The sequence below is a fragment of the Bacillus rossius genome, chromosome 8 (assembly GCF_032445375.1).
Source record: "Bacillus rossius redtenbacheri isolate Brsri chromosome 8, Brsri_v3, whole genome shotgun sequence".
NCBI classification, from domain to species: Eukaryota; Metazoa; Arthropoda; class Insecta; order Phasmatodea; family Bacillidae; genus Bacillus; species Bacillus rossius.
This window is the reverse complement of record NC_086336.1, coordinates 48,007,434-48,029,994: the sequence shown is the minus strand read 5'-3', so window position 1 is coordinate 48,029,994 and position 22,561 is coordinate 48,007,434. Positions and strand designations below refer to the sequence as shown.

Below are 22,561 nucleotides of genomic sequence, written 5' to 3'. Positions count from 1 at the left end.
TAAGAATCGTGCCCAGTGAAAACCATATTGGCATTCGTTTCTGTCACAACGAATCTTTAAAATGGCGAAGAACAAATGGGCGATAAAAGAGGTTATAAAAGTGAAATAACTAAAATAATGTTAATATTAATGTCTTATGCAAAATAATTTTTCATATGAAAAGTAAATACTATTGTTACGAACGTTAGCCAGGCCGCGTCACGCGTAGGTGCACGCCGTAACATGAGATGTGCTGTGCGCACCTGGGTCGCAGCTTTATCTCCCTCCAGCCCTCCGCTCCCCCCGCGCGGCACTGTTAGTTTGACATCCGAAACCTGCCAGCTGTTGAGTTGCGCGAGCCGCCGACACGTGTTTTCGAGAGATTTCTGCCGTCGGGACGGCTCGCGATGACGCGACTGGCCCCGGCCGCTCTAGTGAGTTCTGGAATTGCACCGGGGCCTATATATATGCCCGAGGACGTCAGGGCAGAGAGTCAGTTCGGAGTGTTCAGTCGGGAGTTCTCCCGCCGCGGAGTTTCCGGGCGATAGTGCCGCGGGTGCGGCAGAGTGGCGAAGTCCTTGGACGAAGGTTCCAGGGCAGGGAGTGAGTGAGTTCAGTGGAGTCGGGAGTTTTCCCGCGGCGGAGTTTCCGGGCGATAGAGTCATGGGCGCGGCTGAATTTCCGGGCGATAGAGTTGCGGGCGCGGCGGAGTCCCGAGCGAAGTTGCGAGCGAGGAGTCGAGCGGATCCTCGGCGAAGGGGAAGTGCGTCGGCGGCGGCGGAGTGTGGTGACAGAGTCCCACGGCGGAGACTCACGAGGGGTGCTGCGGCGAGAGTTGCGCCAGAGGTGCGGCAGAGCGAGGTGTGTGGAACGAGTGACTGGGGAATAGTGCTTTCTTTAAGTGTAATTAATTGTTTGCCATTTTAGAAGATTTTTGTGACATAAGTAGTGGCAATAAATAAAACTGTGTAGTGTAATAAAATCTTTAATTGGGCTATCCTTTACGAACCCACGGTAAATCGTAACACTATGTTTATAACTTTTATTATTTAACGAATATTAATGTGAGTTTAATTTAAGCATGTTTTAAAAGATTAAAAATTCATAAAAATCATATTAATATTCTGACAAACACCAGCTCCATATTTAATATGACAACGAACAGAATGTCACACTCAATTTCTGCAATATTATGTGCTAGTGGCAAGAGAAGAAAAAAATAGGTAAGACATTTTGACAATAATTAATATAACAAGTGTAATATTTTACTAAACATTTATTAACGTATCATATTTGGTGATCATATATTTGTTTCCTAGTATTAAAATATTATAAATAATCTTTACTACTTTTTGATTTAATTTTTCAGGATCACTTTTAAATGTAGCGATATGTATCATTTATGAGTGAAAGTTTTAATGTTCAAAGTCATGTAGACTTAAGCAAAGTAGATAACTATGGACAATCACAGTAGAAAATGTCTTCCTGAAATGTCTTTACTGTATTTGCAATGAAAATCGCCACCTCAGATCTTTATAAACTGCAAGTTTAAGTAGGTAGGTAATGAATATCTCGAATGTTTTACTCTTTGCACAAATTTAGCATGTGTTGAAAGAAAGGAAAGTAAACAACGTTTATGGACTCTAAAATAAAATATTTACGATTGTAAATACACGCGAAATATCGATTCATTAAAATGAGAATTTTATATTTCCCGCTCATAATTTTTACACTCGTGTTTATCAATACATGCTATCATTCTGATACATATAATGTGGGTACTGCACTATTCCGAGAATGGGACATCGCAAAGAAATACTGGACAAAGGAGGCAAGTAACCTATAAGTTTTAAAAATTGTAAGATGTTTTGGTAAAATTGTTGTGGTTCGAATCATTTCTGAATATCAGCTTGATGCAACCTAAGTAAAATATCCTTTTATCCCGTACTAGTTCTTCCACCTTTCCAAAAGTCCCAGGATGCTGTACAACCTTCTCTTGCAATATATTCAAACACTGTATGCCAAGAGTAGTCAAAGGCCAAGAAATCTCATTATGGACACTCGTAACATTCATTAATGTGTCCCCAGAAAAAAAAGAAAACACCAATAAGAGAATGTTCTGCAGAGTTGGTTGTTTCTTCGTCATCTTCAGAGCACTGAAAGACAAACTTCATCTATCACATGATGACAATTTACTTCAGATAATTCATAATGAACCGGGTTTGTATGATTAAGATGAACATCATCTTTCAGTACGCAATGTAAAAATGAAGAAGGAACATCCAAACATCTGAATAGTAGCTTCTTGAAAATTTTATCATGGACACCTGATAACAAATTTCCGAATGTGCAAAAATAAAAAGTGTTGGAAACTCCAAAATTATAGTGGACTCCGAACAAATCATAGGTTATGGGGAGGAGGGACTGGTTTCAAATCCTCTATACTCGCTACATGAGCCTTAGAGATCACAGCTGCAGAACACCAAACCAGAAAGACTTTTCAGTAGGGGCTATGATACCAAGAAAGGATGCACTTGCTAAACACAACATTAAGGTTCCCTTCACACTGGGTCACTGCGAGCGCGCCAATAGAAACACGCCACACCGTGGTGACATTAAATCAAACAGAACCACTCACACTGAGTGGCGTGCTCACGCCAGCAGTGGCCGGGGGGTCGTGCATACACTGGCGCGTTTTCAATCAACCCACTTGCTGCCATACAGCCGTTTCTTCGAGTGAAGGTGGAGCCAAGTTCCAACATCGAAAGGTTTAAGTTCGGGATGGAATCACAATCTGGGACATGTCTGCAAAGGACACTAAAAAAAAAGAAGTGTTGGTTAGAAATTGTTATGTTATTGCTCAATAAAGTATCGTATAAACCCGAAACATTCTGTTTTTATGGCATTTCTTTCGCTGTAGCAATAACACAAACAGTGCTCTTGCTTCTTCCAAACTCATTTCTCTAGCATCAATTAGGAATGAGGTGGAGTGGCACGTCTTCAGTGCCTCGAGACAATTATTGCGCCATTTTCCTGACACGCCACGTGCCCGTACTGTGGCTCTGCCGAGTGGCCCAGCGTGAAGGAACTTCAATAAGTCACAGATACATGGTATCAAATACTGTTATTTAATATTTTCAATAACATTTTATAAAATAAATTTTATCACATGTATTAAAGTATTTAAGTTAACATAATATATCCTACGAAATACCTGGGAAAAACTGGAACAAATTCAAAATATTGCATTCGCTTTATTTAGGCTGGCTTAAAGTTCACCAGAAACTATCACTAAACACTCTACTTAATGCTACATACAATACTAATAGCGGATACTCTTCAATATTTATCCCATCGATAGGTTTTTAAGCTCGCGCCACAGTCTTGGGACACGTTCAAAATCAAATCGTGAACTTTCAATACCCATGCATAAAACCAAAACAATATCGAAATCATTCGCAGTACTGCATGTCACCTCTGGAACAACCTCGACCAATATGCCAGACACCCGCGTTCAACTAAGATATTAAAAATAAATCTTACCAAAAATAATTCCACACTAAATTCACAAACACATAACCAAGGGAATACGGAATGAATGTGTGCGCGAGTGTGTGAGAGACTAACATAATAATTTTTATATTATTTAACACAATACCTATTTAATAAATTTTAAGTAAATATTTAATTACCTATATATTCATATTTTGTACTTAAAACATTATTTAATACATTTTTGGTTTGTATTTATTATAACTTATTTTTTTATATTTAATACATTGTTTTATATGGTTTATGTTAGTACTCAATTTAGATATTGAATTGGTAGATGATTCCTCAGTAATTACTGTAATTTGTAAGTATGTAATTTCATGTTTGATTCCTAGATATAACTTATTATACATTGTTTATGTCTCATGGTTCAGTGTAAGAGAAGGCTTACTTACACGCCTTAAATGTGCAAAACTGAAGTAGAAATAAATAAATAAAAATAAAATTTAGTTTTTGGGAGGGGCTATCACCTTCTGCGCCCTTCCTCTGGAGCCGCGCTTGTACCAAACATACATCAGATTTTATTATGCCTACCTATAGACCTACCGCATATAGGTACCAAACAATCATATGCTATCACGCAATTCAAACTAAATCTCGATATGACGATTATTGCAGATACAGAATCTTTAGACAAATAATAAATTTAGGTTGTTTGTTGACATGACAATAGTAAACTCCTCTATTATTTTGCCAAATTATGTGAGCTAGGTTTTTTTTTTTGTTGGCAATGGCAGTAAATTGTTACTGTTTGTGCAAGTTACTTAATTTTGGTAATTTACTTAGCCATAAATTTGCATTTGACGACCTCGAATTGTTGAAACATGTAGGTACATATCAGTGTATTTTTTTACAGGAGAGACTATGTCGTAATTAGCCACCTTAGAGAAAAAAAGTCTAGTAGTCAGCATTTTCAATATTGTTATTTTATGTGTAACTATCAAAAGAATTACGATATTCTTTTTTTTATATTTGAGTTATAGATATCCAGACAAGTCTGATATTTGCTATGAAGAGATAACTATTACTAAGCCTTTGGAATCCAAGTAAACTCAGTCAAACAAGAAACACATGGTTGGCATATGATATACAGTTGAGTTAAGATGACAGAAGAATTTTCGAAATACTCATTTACTAGATATGGTACCAACAGTTCGTGAACTGCACGTGGCTGTCAGTAATAGATGGTTTCAATCTTCGTAATTTCCCTCGCTTGACGGGCAACCATCTGTTTGGAAAGGCATATATACTTCGACGAGGGGATCAACAGTAACATGCTTAAATTCATATGCCATGGAATGTGTTGCTACAGGGAAAAGACCCCCAAATCTCTAACTGTAATAAAAAGGGTGGCTAATAGTATAAGCGTGCCTCAGTCCCCCTACTCTCTCTTTTTCAAACTCATTGATCTTGGCTCAGCAAAGAAACATGTTGAGCTATTCTTAATATTATAAGCTTCAATAATAAAACAATTTAAGTTAATTACATGCGGGATGAATAGAGACTTGCAAATTCATGTTATTATTTGGAAAGAGACTAGAATTCATTCAATTTCTATACATCTGAACTGAGTCCTCATTGGACTACAAAATGTTTTGACATGCCCTAGGGGGAAAGAAACCAATACCAACATTACAAAATTCAAATGACCCAATCAAAAGCAATCCAACTAAAAAAATAAAATGTTGCAGCAGCCAATGGGCAACATACACCGACTTATTTGTATACAAATGTGTGGAGTTTATCATGGCACCAGAAAATAATGCAAATTGTGTAGGTCTCTAGACATTATAAATGAACCCTTTATTTGCTTTCAACCAGTATTTGGATGAAGCACCTGATATCATTATGAAGGCTATGAATGGTTACAACAGGTCTTCTTTTACGAAAACCTTATTTTGTGTTGTGCATCTTAGGTAACTTAAGTCAAATCATGTGACCACTTAACAGTGAGTGATGGTCGTTGTATTGGCGCGCAGAATACCAGCATATATGTCCTTCACCACTTCACGATCTATGGTCCGGCAGGACCTGGCCTTGGTGGACCTGCGACGCGCCATGCAGGATCTGATCCCCTCGAAGCCGATGGACACGAGCAGCGACGAGTATGCCTCGGAGTTGGCGGCGTACTTCCTGCAGTCGGCGGAAGTGGCCAGTCAGAGCGTGGAGGGTCGCGCGAGGACCCTGGTGCTGATGGCGCTGTACGATGTGTTCGGTGGCTACCTGCGCGCGTACGCGTTGCCAGTGAGCCGGCTCGGGTACTACGCTGGCACCGTCAGGTGGGGCCTACACGCCACCACAGCCACATACCTGACAAACCAATTATACAAATTCTTAATTAAGTTTAACATCTCGAGGAAAGTGATATAATTACAGGTTTTGGCTTTTGTGAGAAGGTGATTTTTTGTCCATCTGATGGACTGTGCTAGTTGACGGGCCAGGGCACCAAAAACATTGATTGAAATTTAGTGTTTTCTTTTTGTAAACATAGAAAGATGCTGTGATTAATACCAGTGATTGTGTTCAACTATAAGATTCTAATAAAAACATTTTAACATCATCAGACATAGTCAAAAATAATATTTCCTCAATGTTTTGGGCATTGCAATACAGCGATCGTATGGTATGAAGCGACATAAACTATGTAACAGCATTACATCTCGTGAAAATTCCCTAGCTCCATGGGTCATTAGAGAAGAATTCATTACAAATCGCATTTAAGGAAACTGGAGGAGAAATGGTCCATGGCCTAAAGTCATGCAACATCCCGGCATTTGCCTGGAGTGACTTCGGGAAAACACTGACAACATCAATCAGAATGGTTGCACACGATTCGGTCCTGGATCATCTTTAATGCGAGTCCAAAAAATTTTCCACTGCACCGCGTAGCCCCATAAAGAATAAAGTTCTAACGTCTCTTCAACATCCGAATTTTTACAGACAATGTAGTGCTATGGTATGAGAAAGAAGCATTGCCAGAATGAATATAAGGGCGAGAAAGGGGTGGAGGGTATGGGAGTATCCACGAGGTGAATCCACCAGCTCACCGCCACATTTCCTACATGAAAAAAAAAATTTCGGGTTCGACCTCGCCAGAGGTGGGATGCACGTGACCTAAACCACCATGGATCCTTTAGTTATTTTAGCTTTACATCTCATCGACAAGGTCATTAGAGATGGATACATTCGTACATTGCGAGTCAAAGGAAATAGTGGAGAAAATAGTCCAAGGCTTAATACCACCACGGCATATGTCCTGAGTGATTTTGGAGCAACCAGGTTTTGAAACTTTCTTCTGACAGTCTTTTTCATCAACAGTTCCTCAAAGTTAAATTTTAACATAACTTGTCTTAAACCTGTTCTAACCGATATGCTAGTATAATAGGTTCACTAAATGATGGCTTCGAAGAACCTATTGTGCACTGTAAACCTAGTTTTTTCTTTAGGAATGAATAATTTTGAAGTGTACATTAATTAATAATTTTAGAATAAGGAAGTGTTATGGTAAAATGATTTTATCAAGCTAAAACTGCGAAGTTAAAATTTTTAGCCTGATGAAATTGAGATTATTTTTAATTTTTAATAGCTTTTGGTGAAACTGGCCCTTACTCTTACATGCCTATTTAAACGCGAAGCAACTGTGGCCATTTTATGGAACAGTAAAATTTATTCACGAGCTTCTATTGCACCACCCTTACTTGCGCTTGGTGCCACTTAACCACGTGCAATGATCCTTTTTTGAATGCGATGTTAGATTAGACCTTCTAGGCATCACATTTGTTGGGGACAATCTGTAGATATTTCGTCTGTTGTTATCTCAAAGGACCCGTGCACATGTTTCGACACAACAGCTCAACTATCGAGGGAAAAAACCACCCCAGCAACTTGTTACACTCCTGTAATTTGGTACCCATGAGGGTTCGAAGTGTGTGGGTGGCCACACACAATGCATGGAGGCAGTTACGGCCTACTCGACCAGGAGGCACTAAAGAATAACATCACAGTTGAACTGTACCAGGGCCCCTGTCAGTAACTATAATGCACCTTATCCCCGCACAGGAGCGAACGTAGAATTTCATTTTCTGTGTTCTGGGGGGTTGGGGGGAGATATAACTATTTTTCTCGCTGTTTGCTTTCAAATTATTTCCTTTTGTTGGTTGAAATGATAGATTTTGACGTTGACAACGTCTAATAAATCGACGAACGCCGGTTGCACGCACGAAAAAGTGTCCCGTTACGCACATTGTTCCGTTACGCTGTGTCCCGTTACGCTCATTGTACGCTTGCGCCGAATCTATCTCTCTTCCACTCGATTGGAACAACCATCGATTTGACTTATTCGAGGCACATTAAACTTGAAACACTCCCATTCGTTTCCTACTTTTCCTATTTTCGTCCTATCCTTAACAGAATAACACAAGTTGGAAGAAGTTAAATAGCAAACATGTATAAAAGTTATAGTTGAAATAATCTCTTCGTTAAAGTAATAAACATAATTTGAATTGATGAGTGCAAAAAAAAAAGTAAATTAATCAATTAAATCGTAGACTTCATTTCACTCCTTCTTTGCATCCATACAAAATAGTGATAATCCAATAAAAAAAGATTCAATTTGATTCATAAAAGTATGCAATCATTTCATCAATGTTTTGTTATGACGTTGTCACGTTAAACTATCGTCCGTAAACCGTCTTTGCAGACAACCAATTTTTTTTTATAGAATATCCACGTTCATGGAAGAGAGTGAAGCTTGGCCACCACTGGGCCACCAGCACTAGCGCATCATCGTCGCTCCGGTTCCCCGCAGGCAGGGGCGCTACAACAGGGGGGGTGGGGGGGGCAAGGGTATTTTGCCCCCCCCCTCCCCTCTGAAACCTTGAAGTGGGGGCAACCGGGGGCATAGAAAATGCTGTGTAATAAATTTTTAGATAATAAAACTGCTTAAATAGCACCATTTTTCCACCTTGAAATACAATTTTTTCCCGGGGGAGGACCCCCGGACCCCCCCCCCCCCGCTTCAATAGGGGGGATCGATGATTCTTTATAAAAAAAGGTATGTTGCCCCTCCCCCCCTTTTGGAAATGTAGTTGTTGCGCCCCTGCCCGCAGCTACAACCACGTGGAGGTGCTGACCGACATCTACGAGGAGACGAAGGCCTACCTGAGGACGGACGGGATGATCTGGAGCAGGGACATGGGCCTGGAGCGCCTCAGGCCGCCGATCAGCCCGCTGAAGGTCGAGCCGCTCTGTCCGGGGGACTGCAGCGAGGCTTGCGAGCAGCTGACCCTGAGCAAGGAGTCCGGTACGTGTGGAAGCGCGCGTTCCGTTTCTTTCCTTACCAAGGACAAAAAAAAAAAAAAAAAAAAAATCTTACAGATCTTTACTTCCACAACTAACTATGAGAAAAATTATATATAAAAAAAACATGTTCTAAAAATTATACATGAATTATAATATTGTAATCATTTATTTAATATTAACTATAAGGACTGTGTCATATGGTGAAAGTTAAGGCGTTCCATCTGTCTATCCACCCAAGAACACAGATGTTTACAAAGTATAGGATGATAGTAAAACAAAATGTAAATACAACGTGAAAAAAACCTATCAAGCACTTCAGTACAATACAAACAAAAAAAAACTGGGAATTAAATAAAAAAATTGTAACATATTATATACCGAACTAAATTTTATGCAATAATACAAGAAAACTGAATTTCAAAAAATACATATTGTTACAGACAATTTGTGTAGAAGAAATGTTCATGTTCTTAACGATGCTGTGTAAATAATTGGATGTTAACTACTGCATATAATATAATTGTTTGCAGAGATGCCCAAATACATAATGTATTTGGGCATGCTCTACTGTGAAACAGGAGAACTAAAATTCGCCGGCCGCAACAGGGGTCGGTAGCGATGCTCTATTGACTATAGTCAATCCCGCCCGAGGTTCAGGCCACTGGAGTGCACTGACGTCGTGTCCGCGGTGCGACTCAAGTTCGTGAATGGCGGTTACATGTCTGAGTGGTTCGCAGCCCACTTTAATGTTGGCGGTCCCCATATCTCGAAGTCTCTCCGCATGAACTTGTGACGTTAAACCACAGCGAACAAATCTGCGGAAGATCTACGTATGGCAACACATTCTACCCTCGCCCCGCCAACATGATAGAAGGAAGTGTGACTTGGATACATCCTACGATGTGTGTCAGGTGACCACAATTTGTTCAAAGAAAATTGTTTTGGTACCTGTCCACCGCATGAAAACTCCCACTGCTGATAAAAATCCAGACTCTGATGTTCTTGTGAAAAAAAAAAGCTATTTAGTTTTTAAAATGGAGTTTTATCGTCTCGTCGATGACGAAATCGTTATAGTATATTACACTAACGAGTGAAGTTTTCTGAAAGCAACTTCATCATTGTTTTTAGTTTGACAGAGAAATATTTTTGCATAATTTCGGAGTAAAAATAGTGGAAAATGTTTGGCAAGCATAGTTATTTGAAAAAAGTTCTTTATTATTTAATGATTTTTTTCTGTAGGATAAAAAAAAATGCACCCATTCATTGAAAAACATATTTCATGGTTATTGAGAGAGAAATGAACCACGGCCTTTAGCAACAAACTATCTCAGCACCTTAAGTGAACTTGTGGAAACCTAGAAGAAAACAGAAATCTATATGATGGCCAGTGTCTTCTCACGTAGTATGCAAACTAGCGCCAAGCTTTTCGTGGCAAGCTTGTTGATAAATTGTCGTAACAACCTTGCTGCAAGCTTATTGTTGCACGCTTGCTGCAAGGTTGGCTTGGTAGGCTTGTTGCAATGTTGTCGTGGTAGGCCTGCTGCAAGGTTGTCTTGGTGGGCTTGCTGCAAGGTTGTCTTGGTAGGCTTGATGCAAGGTTGGCTTGGTAGGCTTGTTGCAATGGTTGTCTTTGGTAGGTTCACTGCAAGGCTGTCACATGGTGACTAGTTAGCTAGAGTCAAGCTTGCTGCAAGCTTGTGCGGCTTCTCTCCCTCAGGAAACACGCAGACAGTGCCCATACCTTTCCTGGACGACGAGAGCCGGCCGAACACGCTGATCGTGCCGATGGAGGGCTGGAAGCTGGTGAGCATCACGTCGCGCGACTCGGAGGGCGTCCTGAGGCGCTACTACGCCTGCGCCGTCAGGTGCTTGACGGGGCGGCGTGACTCGGAGGCCCAAACTCGCGAGTTCCACAGCAACCTCATCAGCTGGCTGAAGGACCACGTGAGTTCTGCTGCTCGCAGGCTGAATGCTTGGCCTGCAGTCGAAAGGCAGTAATGGAGTCGTGCAAGTCTTACGATTACCAGTCAATCAGCTCTGACGAGACACTATTAGGCTCAAAAAAAATTTACTAACACTTATAAATGGGTTTAGTTTTAGAACTTGGACATCGTTGAAGTTGTTGAATATACCAACGTTTCGCTCTGCATTGCAACAGCCATCTTCAGGGCTGATAAATCTATATGCATATAAAAGCCTGGGGTCTTATTCAGGTGGACAATCACGAGGCCGAAACCCGAGCCACCAGGAAGAGACCTTTCGTAATTGGTCGTCTGAAGAAGACAGCTGTAAAGTATATATATAGAGCCTGGTGGTAAAATCTCAAGCCGTTGTTGCAGGCACGCGTAGAAGATAAGAATCGGTGGCCTCAATCGTGATTAGTCTATGGTACTGCTACGTGAAACAGGTCCTGGAAATAACATTCAAAGGCAGGTTATCATCGAATGAACTCAAAATTATTTTAAGGAATGATTTATTTGTGGCAGTCACATCCAAAAGTGTTTTGAAATTGGACGGTAAAATGCAACATAGACACAACGCACTGGCGGAGGAATAGAAGTACTTTGAAAAAACATCCCGGATTACTGACCATTTTTACGTTTTGTATGATATTTAATCCTCGTTGTAAATAAGCCTTTAGAGGTTGTTGATCTTATACATCAAACGGTTTATGGATAATATGACTGTCTGCTAATAGTGGTTGCAACAATTGTTAGTCATGGCATTAGAGGAATAAGTACGTTGGAAAGAAGTAAAGTTGGACAACTTTACGAGTAGGTACTCTTTTGTTTAAATCTGTGTTTCTGAAACCAGGTATTGTACCGCAGATTAACAGCCTGTCTTAAATTATTATTTAGGAAGTGTACCAATAGGCCATAAATGGTTTCTAACAGTTTATTAAAATTCATGTCATGAATCGTGTGATTGTAATTTAACTACAACTGTGAAGTAAATTATTTTGACTTCAAAACACAAAAACAAAGAAGGTAAGATTGAAAATATAAGTTCTTCATTGTTAAGCCAAGTACTTTTACTTAGCAGTAAGTATAAGTAACAACAAACTGTAATGGTCTTAAAAAAAATATAGATTTTAATTTTCGTTTTGTAGGTAATCCCACATCTCAAAGAAGATCGATGGTATCCGGGATTTCATGGAGTTCTTCAAATTATAGAGACCATGAAACAAGCAGGTGAGATTGGAGTCGATGTATGAACAACTGTGCAGGTTTCATTCACCATAAAATTAAATTTTTTTTAAAATTATTTCCTCATTGAAACGATGGGTTATTCTGAGGAAAAAATTGATTGATTTTGGCATCCTGAAAGCATCTTATCAAAGGAAGGCCACTATGAAAAAAGGAATATTTGTGAAAGAATGGATTTGGACGACCGCCAGAAGGCACAAGACGCGCTTGCTTGTACAGTTCAAAGAAAAATCAGAAAATCAGATGGTAGTGCCACCTACCAGGAATTTAGGTTGAAGAAAGGCGAGTTACTGCAAAATTTAATTTTTTGATTTAATGTCCGTCGTTATTTTTGATCCCGTGGGTGACGCAGTCTAACAACAGATTCACATCCAGGTGTGGACGGAGCTGACGAGGCCATTGCCGGGCTGTGGAAGATCGGACCAAGAAACGATTTTGAACTCCCCACGCCAGGACCCCCGGACACTCCCACAGGTTGGCAGCAGCGCACAGAGTCTGGCACACACCGGGCCAGTGTTTCGGTCCAGTGGCCACGTGTCCACTAAAGGAGAAGCCAGCAAGGGGAGTAAATTGTGTTCGGGCACAATTCCAGTTGGCGTTCAAGTGTCGACTGCGTTTGGAATGTGAACTACTAATGAACCCTGCTAAAGATATTGTGTTCGACCCACGGGCGTTAATTCTCCCTCCGGAGGGGGGGCGGGGGGGGGGGGGGAGAGGGAGGTGGTGTCAGGGTTGTCAGGTTCGCCCCTGGAATCAAAAATCCTCTCACTAAGTGGGCCCGCTTGTGCTTGAAAATTCGTAACTGTGGAACAACAATTAAAAACGTAACTTGCCTCCTCCCCCGAATCCCTGAAATCGTTTGGATTTACTCCCCTGTTATGGCGCCTGGTCTGGTGGCGCGCTAGTTGTGAGTGCGGCGTGATGGAGGATGCAACTCTCACCAACTAATTTCCATTATGCTGGATCGGGCACACAAAATTAAAATTTACTAAGCTATTCCGCTAAATAGTTTCGTCTGAGCTGAATCACTCGCCACTGGGCTAAAATAACTTGCCTGGAGCGAACCAGCTTTATTGTGACATTACTAAAATATTAACAGCAAACATTTAAAAACATTTATTATAACACTAAGTATATGTTATAATATTTGTTTTTGCTTAAACGACTGAAATAAGTCTGTAAATAATTGCCACAAACAAACATTAACCTTATTTAACTATAATATTAATACATTGTAATGTTATTTAATTTTTTTTTTTTTTAGTAAGAAGATCCAATCACGTTCCCTGAGGCTATCAAGCGCGCGCCTGACCCTTGTGTTACCGAGCCCATTTGCATATTGAAAGGAGAATATTGTATTACAATTATTGTTATGCCAGTTTTCTTACGTATTTTAAAACTTGAGATTACTTTTTAATATGACTACTTTAGTTTACCAAATATATTCCGGGGTTAGTTTCACCATCATAAAGTTTCATTTGGCACACCAATATGTTACGTATGTACCTTAATGTTTACGAAAATGACTCTATACGGGTTTTATGTTGCTACACGTGGGTCCGCCATCTTTGTGTCACATTTCCGTTCACCGACTTCCGTTCCATTTTCACGAGATCACTCCTGCCAAATGCAGTATACCGGGAGATAAGAAGGTTTACTCATAAAAAATTGGGTGGATATAGAATAGGAAATTATTAATATTTAATGTGTTCTCACGCAGCAGATACAGGCCAAGCAGAGCAAGTAGAGCAAGCAGAGCAAGCAGAGTCTACATCCACCTGGGTTTCGCTAGCAAGTAATGTCTACGTCATATCTGTTTGCGGAGTTTGCATATTCCTGGCTGCAATCATCCTGCTGATTTTCCTCTGCTGTCGCTGTAGGAAGTGGTGGCTAGCGAGGTAATTTCTTTACTGTATTAAGATTCTATGACGTAAGATTTAAATTGTTATACTATTTTCATTTTTAATAATTTAGCTATGGATTTTTGTAGGTGTAGTGCAACAATTTACATTGATAATGTTAAAATAATTATTTCTTAGGTTAAATTAAATCAAATTTTTTAATATAATGGGAAGAACTTACTTTAGTTTTTGCCTATATTGGTTTGATGCTATAGGGTACTTTCGAAAACATTATTTATTTTGTATTACGTAGTTGAACACAGCGTTATTGTAGAGAGTTGTTTTGAGGGCCTGAGTTATCGGATGTAAAGAAGTAACTTATGCACAGTTTCCTGCCATAACCTAGGTTTATATTAAACGTTTACCAGACACTACATTTCTTAAAAGTAAGTGTCCAACCTAGTCTGAAGCCTTTGTTTGTGTTCTAGGGAAAAAAAGATAAGGATTCATATAGTAGTTTCCCGTAAAGACGTGTGATACAATCACTGTTCAGCGAAATTATCCGCCAAGTAGACGAACCTCTTAAATTAAATTTGTATTTGCTCTCCTTGTTGATTAAGCACAGACTTTCTATTCTTTCGCTGCTGACATGGCATTTCACTTTCTAATGAACTGTCCCCTCTTTCTCAGTATTGTGCCTTGGATGTTTGTTATCCTTTTCATGCTTGACTGTCTTCGCTCCCTTTTATGTCATACTAAGAACGATTCATGAGATCCTCAGAAATGTTTTCACTCGAATTGGCACAAGTTATTCTGGAACACCAGAAAATTAAGCAGCAATGGAATGCTTAGGCGAGGGAAATGGAAGTAACCAGGGAAAAAAATAATTAATAGACAAAACCTTAATATCATAGAATTTTACTAAGGACCAACGCTACCGGGTATTGAACAGAAATCGCCCCTGTTGACATTTTATTCATATTCATAACCACTTTTCTATGGATTGACAAGGAAAGTTAAGCATCACCAAGAGGTCACGGGGTAAATGAAATGGGCCCACATGTTATCAAATGTCACGCGACTGTTCATCAAAGACCACAGAACCAGATAAAATTGGAAACAAGTGTTGGCAACACTGGTATAAATCTGGTTTTGTTTTAATCTGGCGATGCCCGTCACGGAGGGTCAGGGAGTTTTGGTTTCAATCTTTTCCATGTTAATAATTTAAGTAAAAATGAGTACGACTCCCACCTCATTTCCCATATGAACAGCAATACTTTTTTTTGGTTATAATGAAATTTAACGCTGATTCCCTACCGATGTGTTGTTAACATCTTGATTTTACAAATAGCTAATGCCCGAATGTTTTGCAATTCCCCAATCAATTTTTTTTTGTAATTTGTTTGAAATAGGTAAACATATACAAGTATATATATCTAATTCCTAATCTCTCTATCCCTCTAAGTATATCTCTATATATCTCTCTTTATCTCTCTATGTCTCTATATATCCATATCTTCCTTTATATATCTTCCTATATATATCTAGACCTCTATGTATGCCACTATATAGCAATTAAAATATTAAAAATCAATATTTTTAACTATCTATATTTTCTCTATATTTTTACTTGCTACGAATGTGACATAGGTATTTGAAACACGTACGTATTCGAACTAACTTTCTGAGAGTTAAGAATTTGTACGAACGAACATTGACATTTTTTATTTCTGTAGATAATCACTTTATGGTGGCATTTTTTTTACGAATCTTTTCACCCAGTGTCGTTAAAGCTATTAAAAAAAAATCTACCAGCGCCGGCCTTCACGCATCCACGGCCTGTTTCACTTCAGTACGAACTCCCATCCACCGATTATGTTCAGAAGGCAGAGGGACGGTGGTCACATTCCTCGTGAGGCGAGGTGACCCACAAATTCTGGGACTGGCCTGCCGCCGCCGATTCATCATATTGCCATCCGGGGCAGTAAGCGTGGGCGAGGCCAGAAACCGAAGTTTCTATAACTCGCTAAGTGCCATAGTAATTCAGGTGCACCCCACACTGGTGAAGAATCACTTGAATCGACGGCGGGGGTGCGTGTCTTGTGGGATAGGTTTGGCACACGGGCCTGTGTGTGCGCTGGTAGGTTGTGTAATGCTATAAAAGTTACGTGTACCTAATTCGGCGGGGAGAGTGAAGCTCCCCACCAGTTAGGTCGGCTAACTGGCGTGATGTAGTGTCGTTTTGGTGTGCGTTAGAGGCTTGTCGGTGTGCTGTAATTTCAAGTGACCTAGTTAAACTCGGGGAACGAACCCCTGGGAACACATAACATGCATGGGTTTTGACACTGGGTTGGAGTTGACGCCCGAGATTAGATGATCACACGCACTCTCCATCGGGTCCGAGACGGCTCCAGATAACTGCCGAGGGCCCCTCGTCCTGCCCTTTTCACATTTACCTTCTCTTTCGTCTGTTGTCTCTACAAAAAAAAAAAAAAAACAAAAAAAAAACTCGGACATTAATGGTATAAAGGAAGAATTTAATTAGTATTAGCATATACATATTAAATGTTTGTCAATGCCCTTTCGATTACAATTGAGTTGTCAGATTTTTGTATTTAAAAAAAAAAGGATAAGATTTTTATCGTCCATCAAACGTAGCGATTTTACTGAAATTTGATAATTCAATTCAATATATATATATATATTTTTTTTTACAGAAAACATCAGCGGCAAATGGAAGGTGGCACGGGATATTACTGTGCCCCAAATAATATCTACACAAAATTGAACCAAGGTAAGTGTGATAAAAAGAGATGAAAATTTTTTGTTTGTAAAAAGCAAATCGAAAACAACGGAACCATAAAAAAATATCTTTCAGTGTTAAAAATATACAATACTTCAGGTAAATCAAAAATGTTTGCTTTTAGAAAAAATATATAAATAATTTTAATAATAAAATACTGAAATTTGAATAAAGTTACACAGAATGCCATAGTAACCACATTTGTAGGTAGCGGGTCACGCCACTTTGCAGACTGATTCAGGAGAGGTCTTACAACAGCTCTCTGGTGGCGAAAACTGGCGTTAAACGTACATGATGCGCAACATTAAGATCCCGGTTATTTTTGGGTTCCACCCCCCCCTCCCCTCGTATATTTATAGGGACCAAAGTGGTCAGATGACTTGCCTCCTACCAAGATGATCAAAGCCAGAGGCACGGCGGGGGTGAACCCGGATATCAGGCAAGTGGGGAACGAGGTGGGCTATTCCGTGAGCCGGTGAGGTTTCTCGGGACATTCCTTTTGTCCCCGCCTCCTATATCCACCAGCACGTTTCGTCAATGCTCCTGTTTCATCTCACCACGAGACGCCAAGACGAAATTAGTTAATCCACACTGTAATCAATATAAAACTGTTGGGTAGCCTAAAGTGCACGGGGATGAAAGCCACAACCACATCCCGAACGGTTCCGAAGTTTACCGAAGTTAAATGTTAGGTTATGTTCTTACAGTGTAATAAATTATAGTTCTTTTTTGCCGGAACCATAGGTTACGTTAGTTTGTCGTAACTAAAATGAAAGGCTAGTTAGGTTAGCGTTATTTGAAATACCACATGACCGTAAAATATATAAATCGTTGTAATATGATGTTTTTTAACGAGCGATTGGAAAACTTCATAGAACTTCGAAACTGTTTGGATGTGGCTCTCGTTTCTGCAAACTGTAGCTCACCAGTTTCGGTAGTTACAATCCGCCCTTACTCTTGGGAACCCTCTATATTCGGGGTCACGCAACTTGTCTCAAAATTTGCAGTTTCTCAAAAGTAGTACGAATTGTCTTCCGTATCCTTCTGCAACTTTTTGTTCTTTCGACAGTGTTTGTAGATAACTTCACGTAATCGTCATTGTTACTAAGCAAACTTCACGTAATGCTTTGCACTTTGCAGTTGGGAAATGTGTGGAACCACTAGTACCTAATGCTTTTGAAAAATTGTTAAATCTGAGAAGAGTTACCTTGCACAGACTTTGTTTTAAGATGGGTGCTTGAATCGCAGGGTATCGGAAGTTGCCCGCTGAAAGAGAGAGCATAACCGTCCCTCCACAGCGCATCGGGTGCAAAGTGACACTGGCGAAGCAGTTCTGCCAACAGATTCCCGTCACAAGCAGTAACGAGAGGTGAGTTTCTGTATCTGCGCCCTGGTGTCATGACATCCACCAACACTGAAGGAAAACAATGGATTTTTAAAAACACCTCGTTGAAGGAACCTTTTTCTTTAAGGATTCCCGAAAAAAAAAAAAAATTCACCGTAAAATATTTCAGTAATTATGTTGTTGGTCTTCTGAATAGTAGAACAGTGATCCTTATAGAGTCGCTGATGCAGCCTTTTGTGAAAGATATCACGAACATATATATTTTTTCCTAATTATATTATGAAGAAAATTGCAGGATTTCACATACATTGGTTGATGAACAATCTTGACTTTCGATGTTAGCTGCGCTGCAGTGGAAGTGTGTTCACGCTTAAGACTTATGATTTCTGCATCTATTCAGAAAAGCGAGTGAGCCTGTGAAGTATGGCTTTCTTCTGCCTCAGTTGGTTGAGATCCTCTATTGAGGTGTGGTGGCTCGACCTTTAAAGCGGAGATAAATTATTTTATCATGAAGATGGCACTATAGTTGGTTACAAGGCGAGTCTTCTATAAGAGGTACCGTCATCAGCCGTGGCAAAAACTAACCTTGGCCACCCCTTCCTCCAGATTTATCACCCCGTGATTTTACTCTCGCGGGGAGCTCTTAAGGGACATGTGTATGTGTATCGCAAAAACCCTCACACACTCGAGTATTAACATACATACGTAGCTATCCAGGTGATCTCGCAGGATGCTCTTGCCGGGCTTTTGAAGATACGTTGTACCGTCTGCACACGTGCCTCGAGATCGCAGCACCTCCTCTGGGCAGATTATTGTCACACTGTGCTACTGTATTAATCTATAACTCATTATTTTCACTAATGTTCCACGGGGTGTCCTTTAAATGACTCCTCTGAAATGATGTAGGCGAGAACGCATATAAATTGTTGACACATATTAAAACTCTACGTATGAAATTCGTTTTAAAATTTATAGATACATAAGTTAAAATTTGGAAATTTGTTATTGGCCGAGTAGGATGTAGCACATGCACAGTAGACCAACCCCCCGAAATAACATCTAGTCTGCGCCACTGCACACAGCGCAGGAGGAAATTATTATTGTGAATTGTGTAAATGAGAAAGACTAAAACCATAGTTGACACGGACAGCATGGTACTGTGATAGTACTGTGTACCTCAAGTGCTATCTCACATAGCATTACCACCTTCAGGCTTTCCAGTAAAACTTCCCCCTTTCTTATTGAAATATCCATTGTATCGGGAGAAAAATGGGCAAAGAGGATTCAGTTATAGTTGAGTGAATTCAGGTCATCGACAATGCCTTACAAATTCTCTTGCTGACCAACAACTAAAGTGAACTATTGGTGATTCTGAAAAAGTTGGATTCCTGCTAGTTGTTTTCTTTCATTCAAGAACGCGTTAAAATACGCAACTACGTACTTGTTTTTATGTGTTTTCAGATGGAAAAGATGTCACACTGGTTACGTTCAGCTTAAATTGTGTGCAGTTGTTAAAATTAATAACTATCGGAAGTAGATTACTAAATTTTTGGAGTAACTGAAACATCATCATCAAGATCATCATCATAATCATCATCATCTTCATCATCATCACCTACTGCTTCAGCCTGCAGCCGGGTCAGGCAAAGTAAAATACCTTTCCTCCATCTTCCTCTTGTCACTCCACCATTCCTTCTTTTTCACTCTGTTCCATTCGTCTCCTCTTCTTTAACTGGACTGATCTTGCCTGTAACTACTCTATGATTGACCGAGTTACAACTAAATTTTCTTACAGGTTCTCTGACGACTTGCATCAGCAATCACACGTGAGGGGGAAAACTGTAGCAGAGTACGAGCAGGACTACAAGAAAGTAATGCAGGTGTGTTATGTACTTTGAAGCTCCCCTCAACACCCGAAAAAAAAAATCGCCTGTAACTGTTCAACATAACCAGAACTTGCAGTCGGTTACGTGCAACAGCATTCCCTGACACACAGAGTTAGGAATCGGCAGAAGATGGCACGTGATGTAGTTGAGGTTACTTTTTGACCTCACCATCGCCGTATTGAAACAATTCAAACACTGCTTGACCAAGCCTGATGAGGGCTAAACCCGGACTCGCGATAATCCGTCTCATCCGTCCGTCGCCCGTCCGTGCGTCCGTCAATCACGTAACATGCAGTCCATCCGATGGTCCGGAAAGTTTCACCTGACCTCTTTGAAGTATTTTACCAAACATCTTGTGAAGACAACGTTCACCTTCTTCAACAGCCTTGAAGCAGTTTATAGATTCGTAGGCACAACATTGATATCGTTCGGAAATTTTGTAAATATTATAATTTTTATCTAAAACTTTTGTCTGAAACTAATTTTGATAATACAAACCATTGCTGCAAGGGCTTGAAAAAACTTGGGGTTGATATAAGAAAATAAATAAAATTTCCCTACCGTGTACACTATTGAAACAATTATTATTTTTGTTTAACTATTTAAATATTGTGTAAAGTTTTTACGTAACACAATATTACTGCAAGGGGTGGAAATAACAAAGTTCGAAAGTAAAAAAAGTAATTACATTTTTAATAGACATAATATCAAATAAATTATAACTTATTGAAAAAATTCCAAAAATTAATCGGGAACTTTAGTCTGAAACAATTTTTGATGAAACTATTATCAAAAAACAGGGTTCAAACTAAAAATTAAAAAATACTTTCTAAGTATCCAATTCATTCTAATTTATTTTAAACAATCTTAAAATTATATTAAACCTGAATCCAAATAAATTTTTTATAAGACCACGTAATAGTGCAAGGGTTAAAACGGTGTTCGAAGGTTAAAATAATTGCATAACTAACTTAATAGGCATTATATGAAATTTGTTAAGCTATTCAAAGTTGGACGCATTGAGTTAAAATCATTCAAAATATTATTTCTGCATGGAGTACAATAAAATGATTAATTGATTATTTTGGAATATTGGAGTACATATAGGATGTTATGAACATTAAGTTCTTAAAATATTTCAGGAGTTTATAGAAGTTTCCAAAACATAAAAAAAAAGAACTTCGAAATCTACCTACACTTCTTGTAGGCTGTGCCGAAAGGGATTTTTTTTTGTTTAAGGTTTTTGGTCCCTCTCTCTCTCCATCAACCAATTTATTCTCTTTTTGTATTGCCGCTGTGTATGTGCCAAGCTCGATGTATCATTTCACCAGATTTTATTTGTCACAACCACCTATGTCTAATGCTTTATTTATCCTTTGTTCTCTGCAGGATATCAATTTAAATGAGCAGACGTCCTACTCCAGCGAAGACGACGACGACAACGAAGAGCAAGAAATATTTACCAAAACATAAAAAAAGGAAATCAATGGAATCTGCTTCTGTAACGCCAAGTTAAATTAAAACCACACGATATATTCCATGGTGTTACCTTGGAACAGTTTCATAAATTTTATTGCATGTTAATCCTGATTGTTGCACGTTTCGTTGTATTCTGAGAGGGCATTCTGTCGCAGCGACTGAGCGACAGAAAGTCGCAGCTTCAGGCGACAGTCGTTTGACCTTGCACACGAGCGTCACTTTTGTCGCGGTATCAAGATGGATGCCTTTTTGTATTCCGTGTTCGGAACGAACGTGCTAAAAGAAGAAGAAGAAGAAGAAAAGAACTAAGACATATATGGGTGCATCTGGCAGTAAGTCATCGACTTGTTAAAACTTTTGATAAATATATTTTTTGACGTGACAACGTCTAATAAATCGATGAACGTCGGCTTACGCAAGAAAAAGGATGATTCATTGTCCCGTTACACACATTGTCCCGTTACGCTTTGTCCCGTTACGCTCATTGTACGCTTGCGCCGCATCTATCTCTCTTCCACTCGATTGGAACAACCGTCGATTTGACTTTTTCGAGGCACATTAAACTTGAAACACTCCCATTCGTTTCCTACTTTTCTTATGATCGTCCTATCCTTAACAGAATAACACAGATTGGAAGAAGTTAAATAGCAAACATGTATAAAAGTTATAGTTAAAATAATATCTTCGTTAAAGTAATAAACATATTTGAATTAATGAGTGCAAATAAAAGTTAATTTATCAATTAAATTGTAGATTTCATTTCACTCCTTTGTATCCATACAAAATAGTGATGATTCAATAAAAATGATTCAATTTTATTCATAAAAGTATGCAATCATATACTAAATGTTTTGTTATGACGTTGTCATGTTAAACTATCGTCCGTAATCTGACTTTACAGACAACCAATTTTTTTTTACTTTCTCTTTCTTCTCTTATACACCCACGTCATCCCAGCTTGTAATAACACTCTTACAAACATCTGCCCACAATTTCATTTTCAAATTACTATCACCACAATTTTTTTATCCCACAATTTTAAAGTTCAGGCCTTTTTTTTTTACCTCAGAAAGTAACGGTTCCGATTCTTGTATATTGCTTGTTAAATGCCGTGTCGATGCACCTCGAGGCACGAACACCCTCTTCTGGCATGTCGGTTATATTAACTC

The 22,561-nt window shown here is 39.3% G+C and overlaps 1 protein-coding gene across 1 annotated transcript; it reads left to right on the top strand.

The window, feature by feature from the left end:
- The first annotated feature begins 1,466 nt into the window (after positions 1-1,466).
- Positions 1,467-21,481, top strand: LOC134535318 (uncharacterized). The gene is made up of 11 exons (XM_063374386.1): positions 1,467-1,810; positions 5,560-5,810; positions 8,640-8,833; positions 10,550-10,776; positions 11,942-12,023; positions 12,414-12,512; positions 13,759-13,936; positions 16,597-16,673; positions 17,931-18,051; positions 19,823-19,907; positions 21,303-21,481. Exons 1-11 carry the CDS (start codon positions 1,676-1,678, stop codon positions 21,384-21,386), a joined length of 1,533 nt encoding a protein of 510 aa, XP_063230456.1. The 5' UTR covers positions 1,467-1,675; the 3' UTR covers positions 21,387-21,481.
- The last annotated feature ends 1,080 nt before the right edge of the window (positions 21,482-22,561 follow it).

What these genes read in the sequence shown, in the direction of transcription:
- LOC134535318 (XM_063374386.1), top strand. Translation starts at nt 1,676, where the DNA reads ATGAGAATTTTATATTTCCCGCTCATAATTTTTACACTCGTGTTTATC. An exon ending in TACTACGCTGGCACCGTCAG is followed by an intron (nt 5,811 to 8,639) that starts GTGGGGCCTACA and finishes CCCTGCCCGCAG; the next exon opens with CTACAACCACGTGGAGGTGC. An exon ending in GTCACAAGCAGTAACGAGAG is followed by an intron (nt 18,052 to 19,822) that starts GTGAGTTTCTGT and finishes ATTTTCTTACAG; the next exon opens with GTTCTCTGACGACTTGCATC.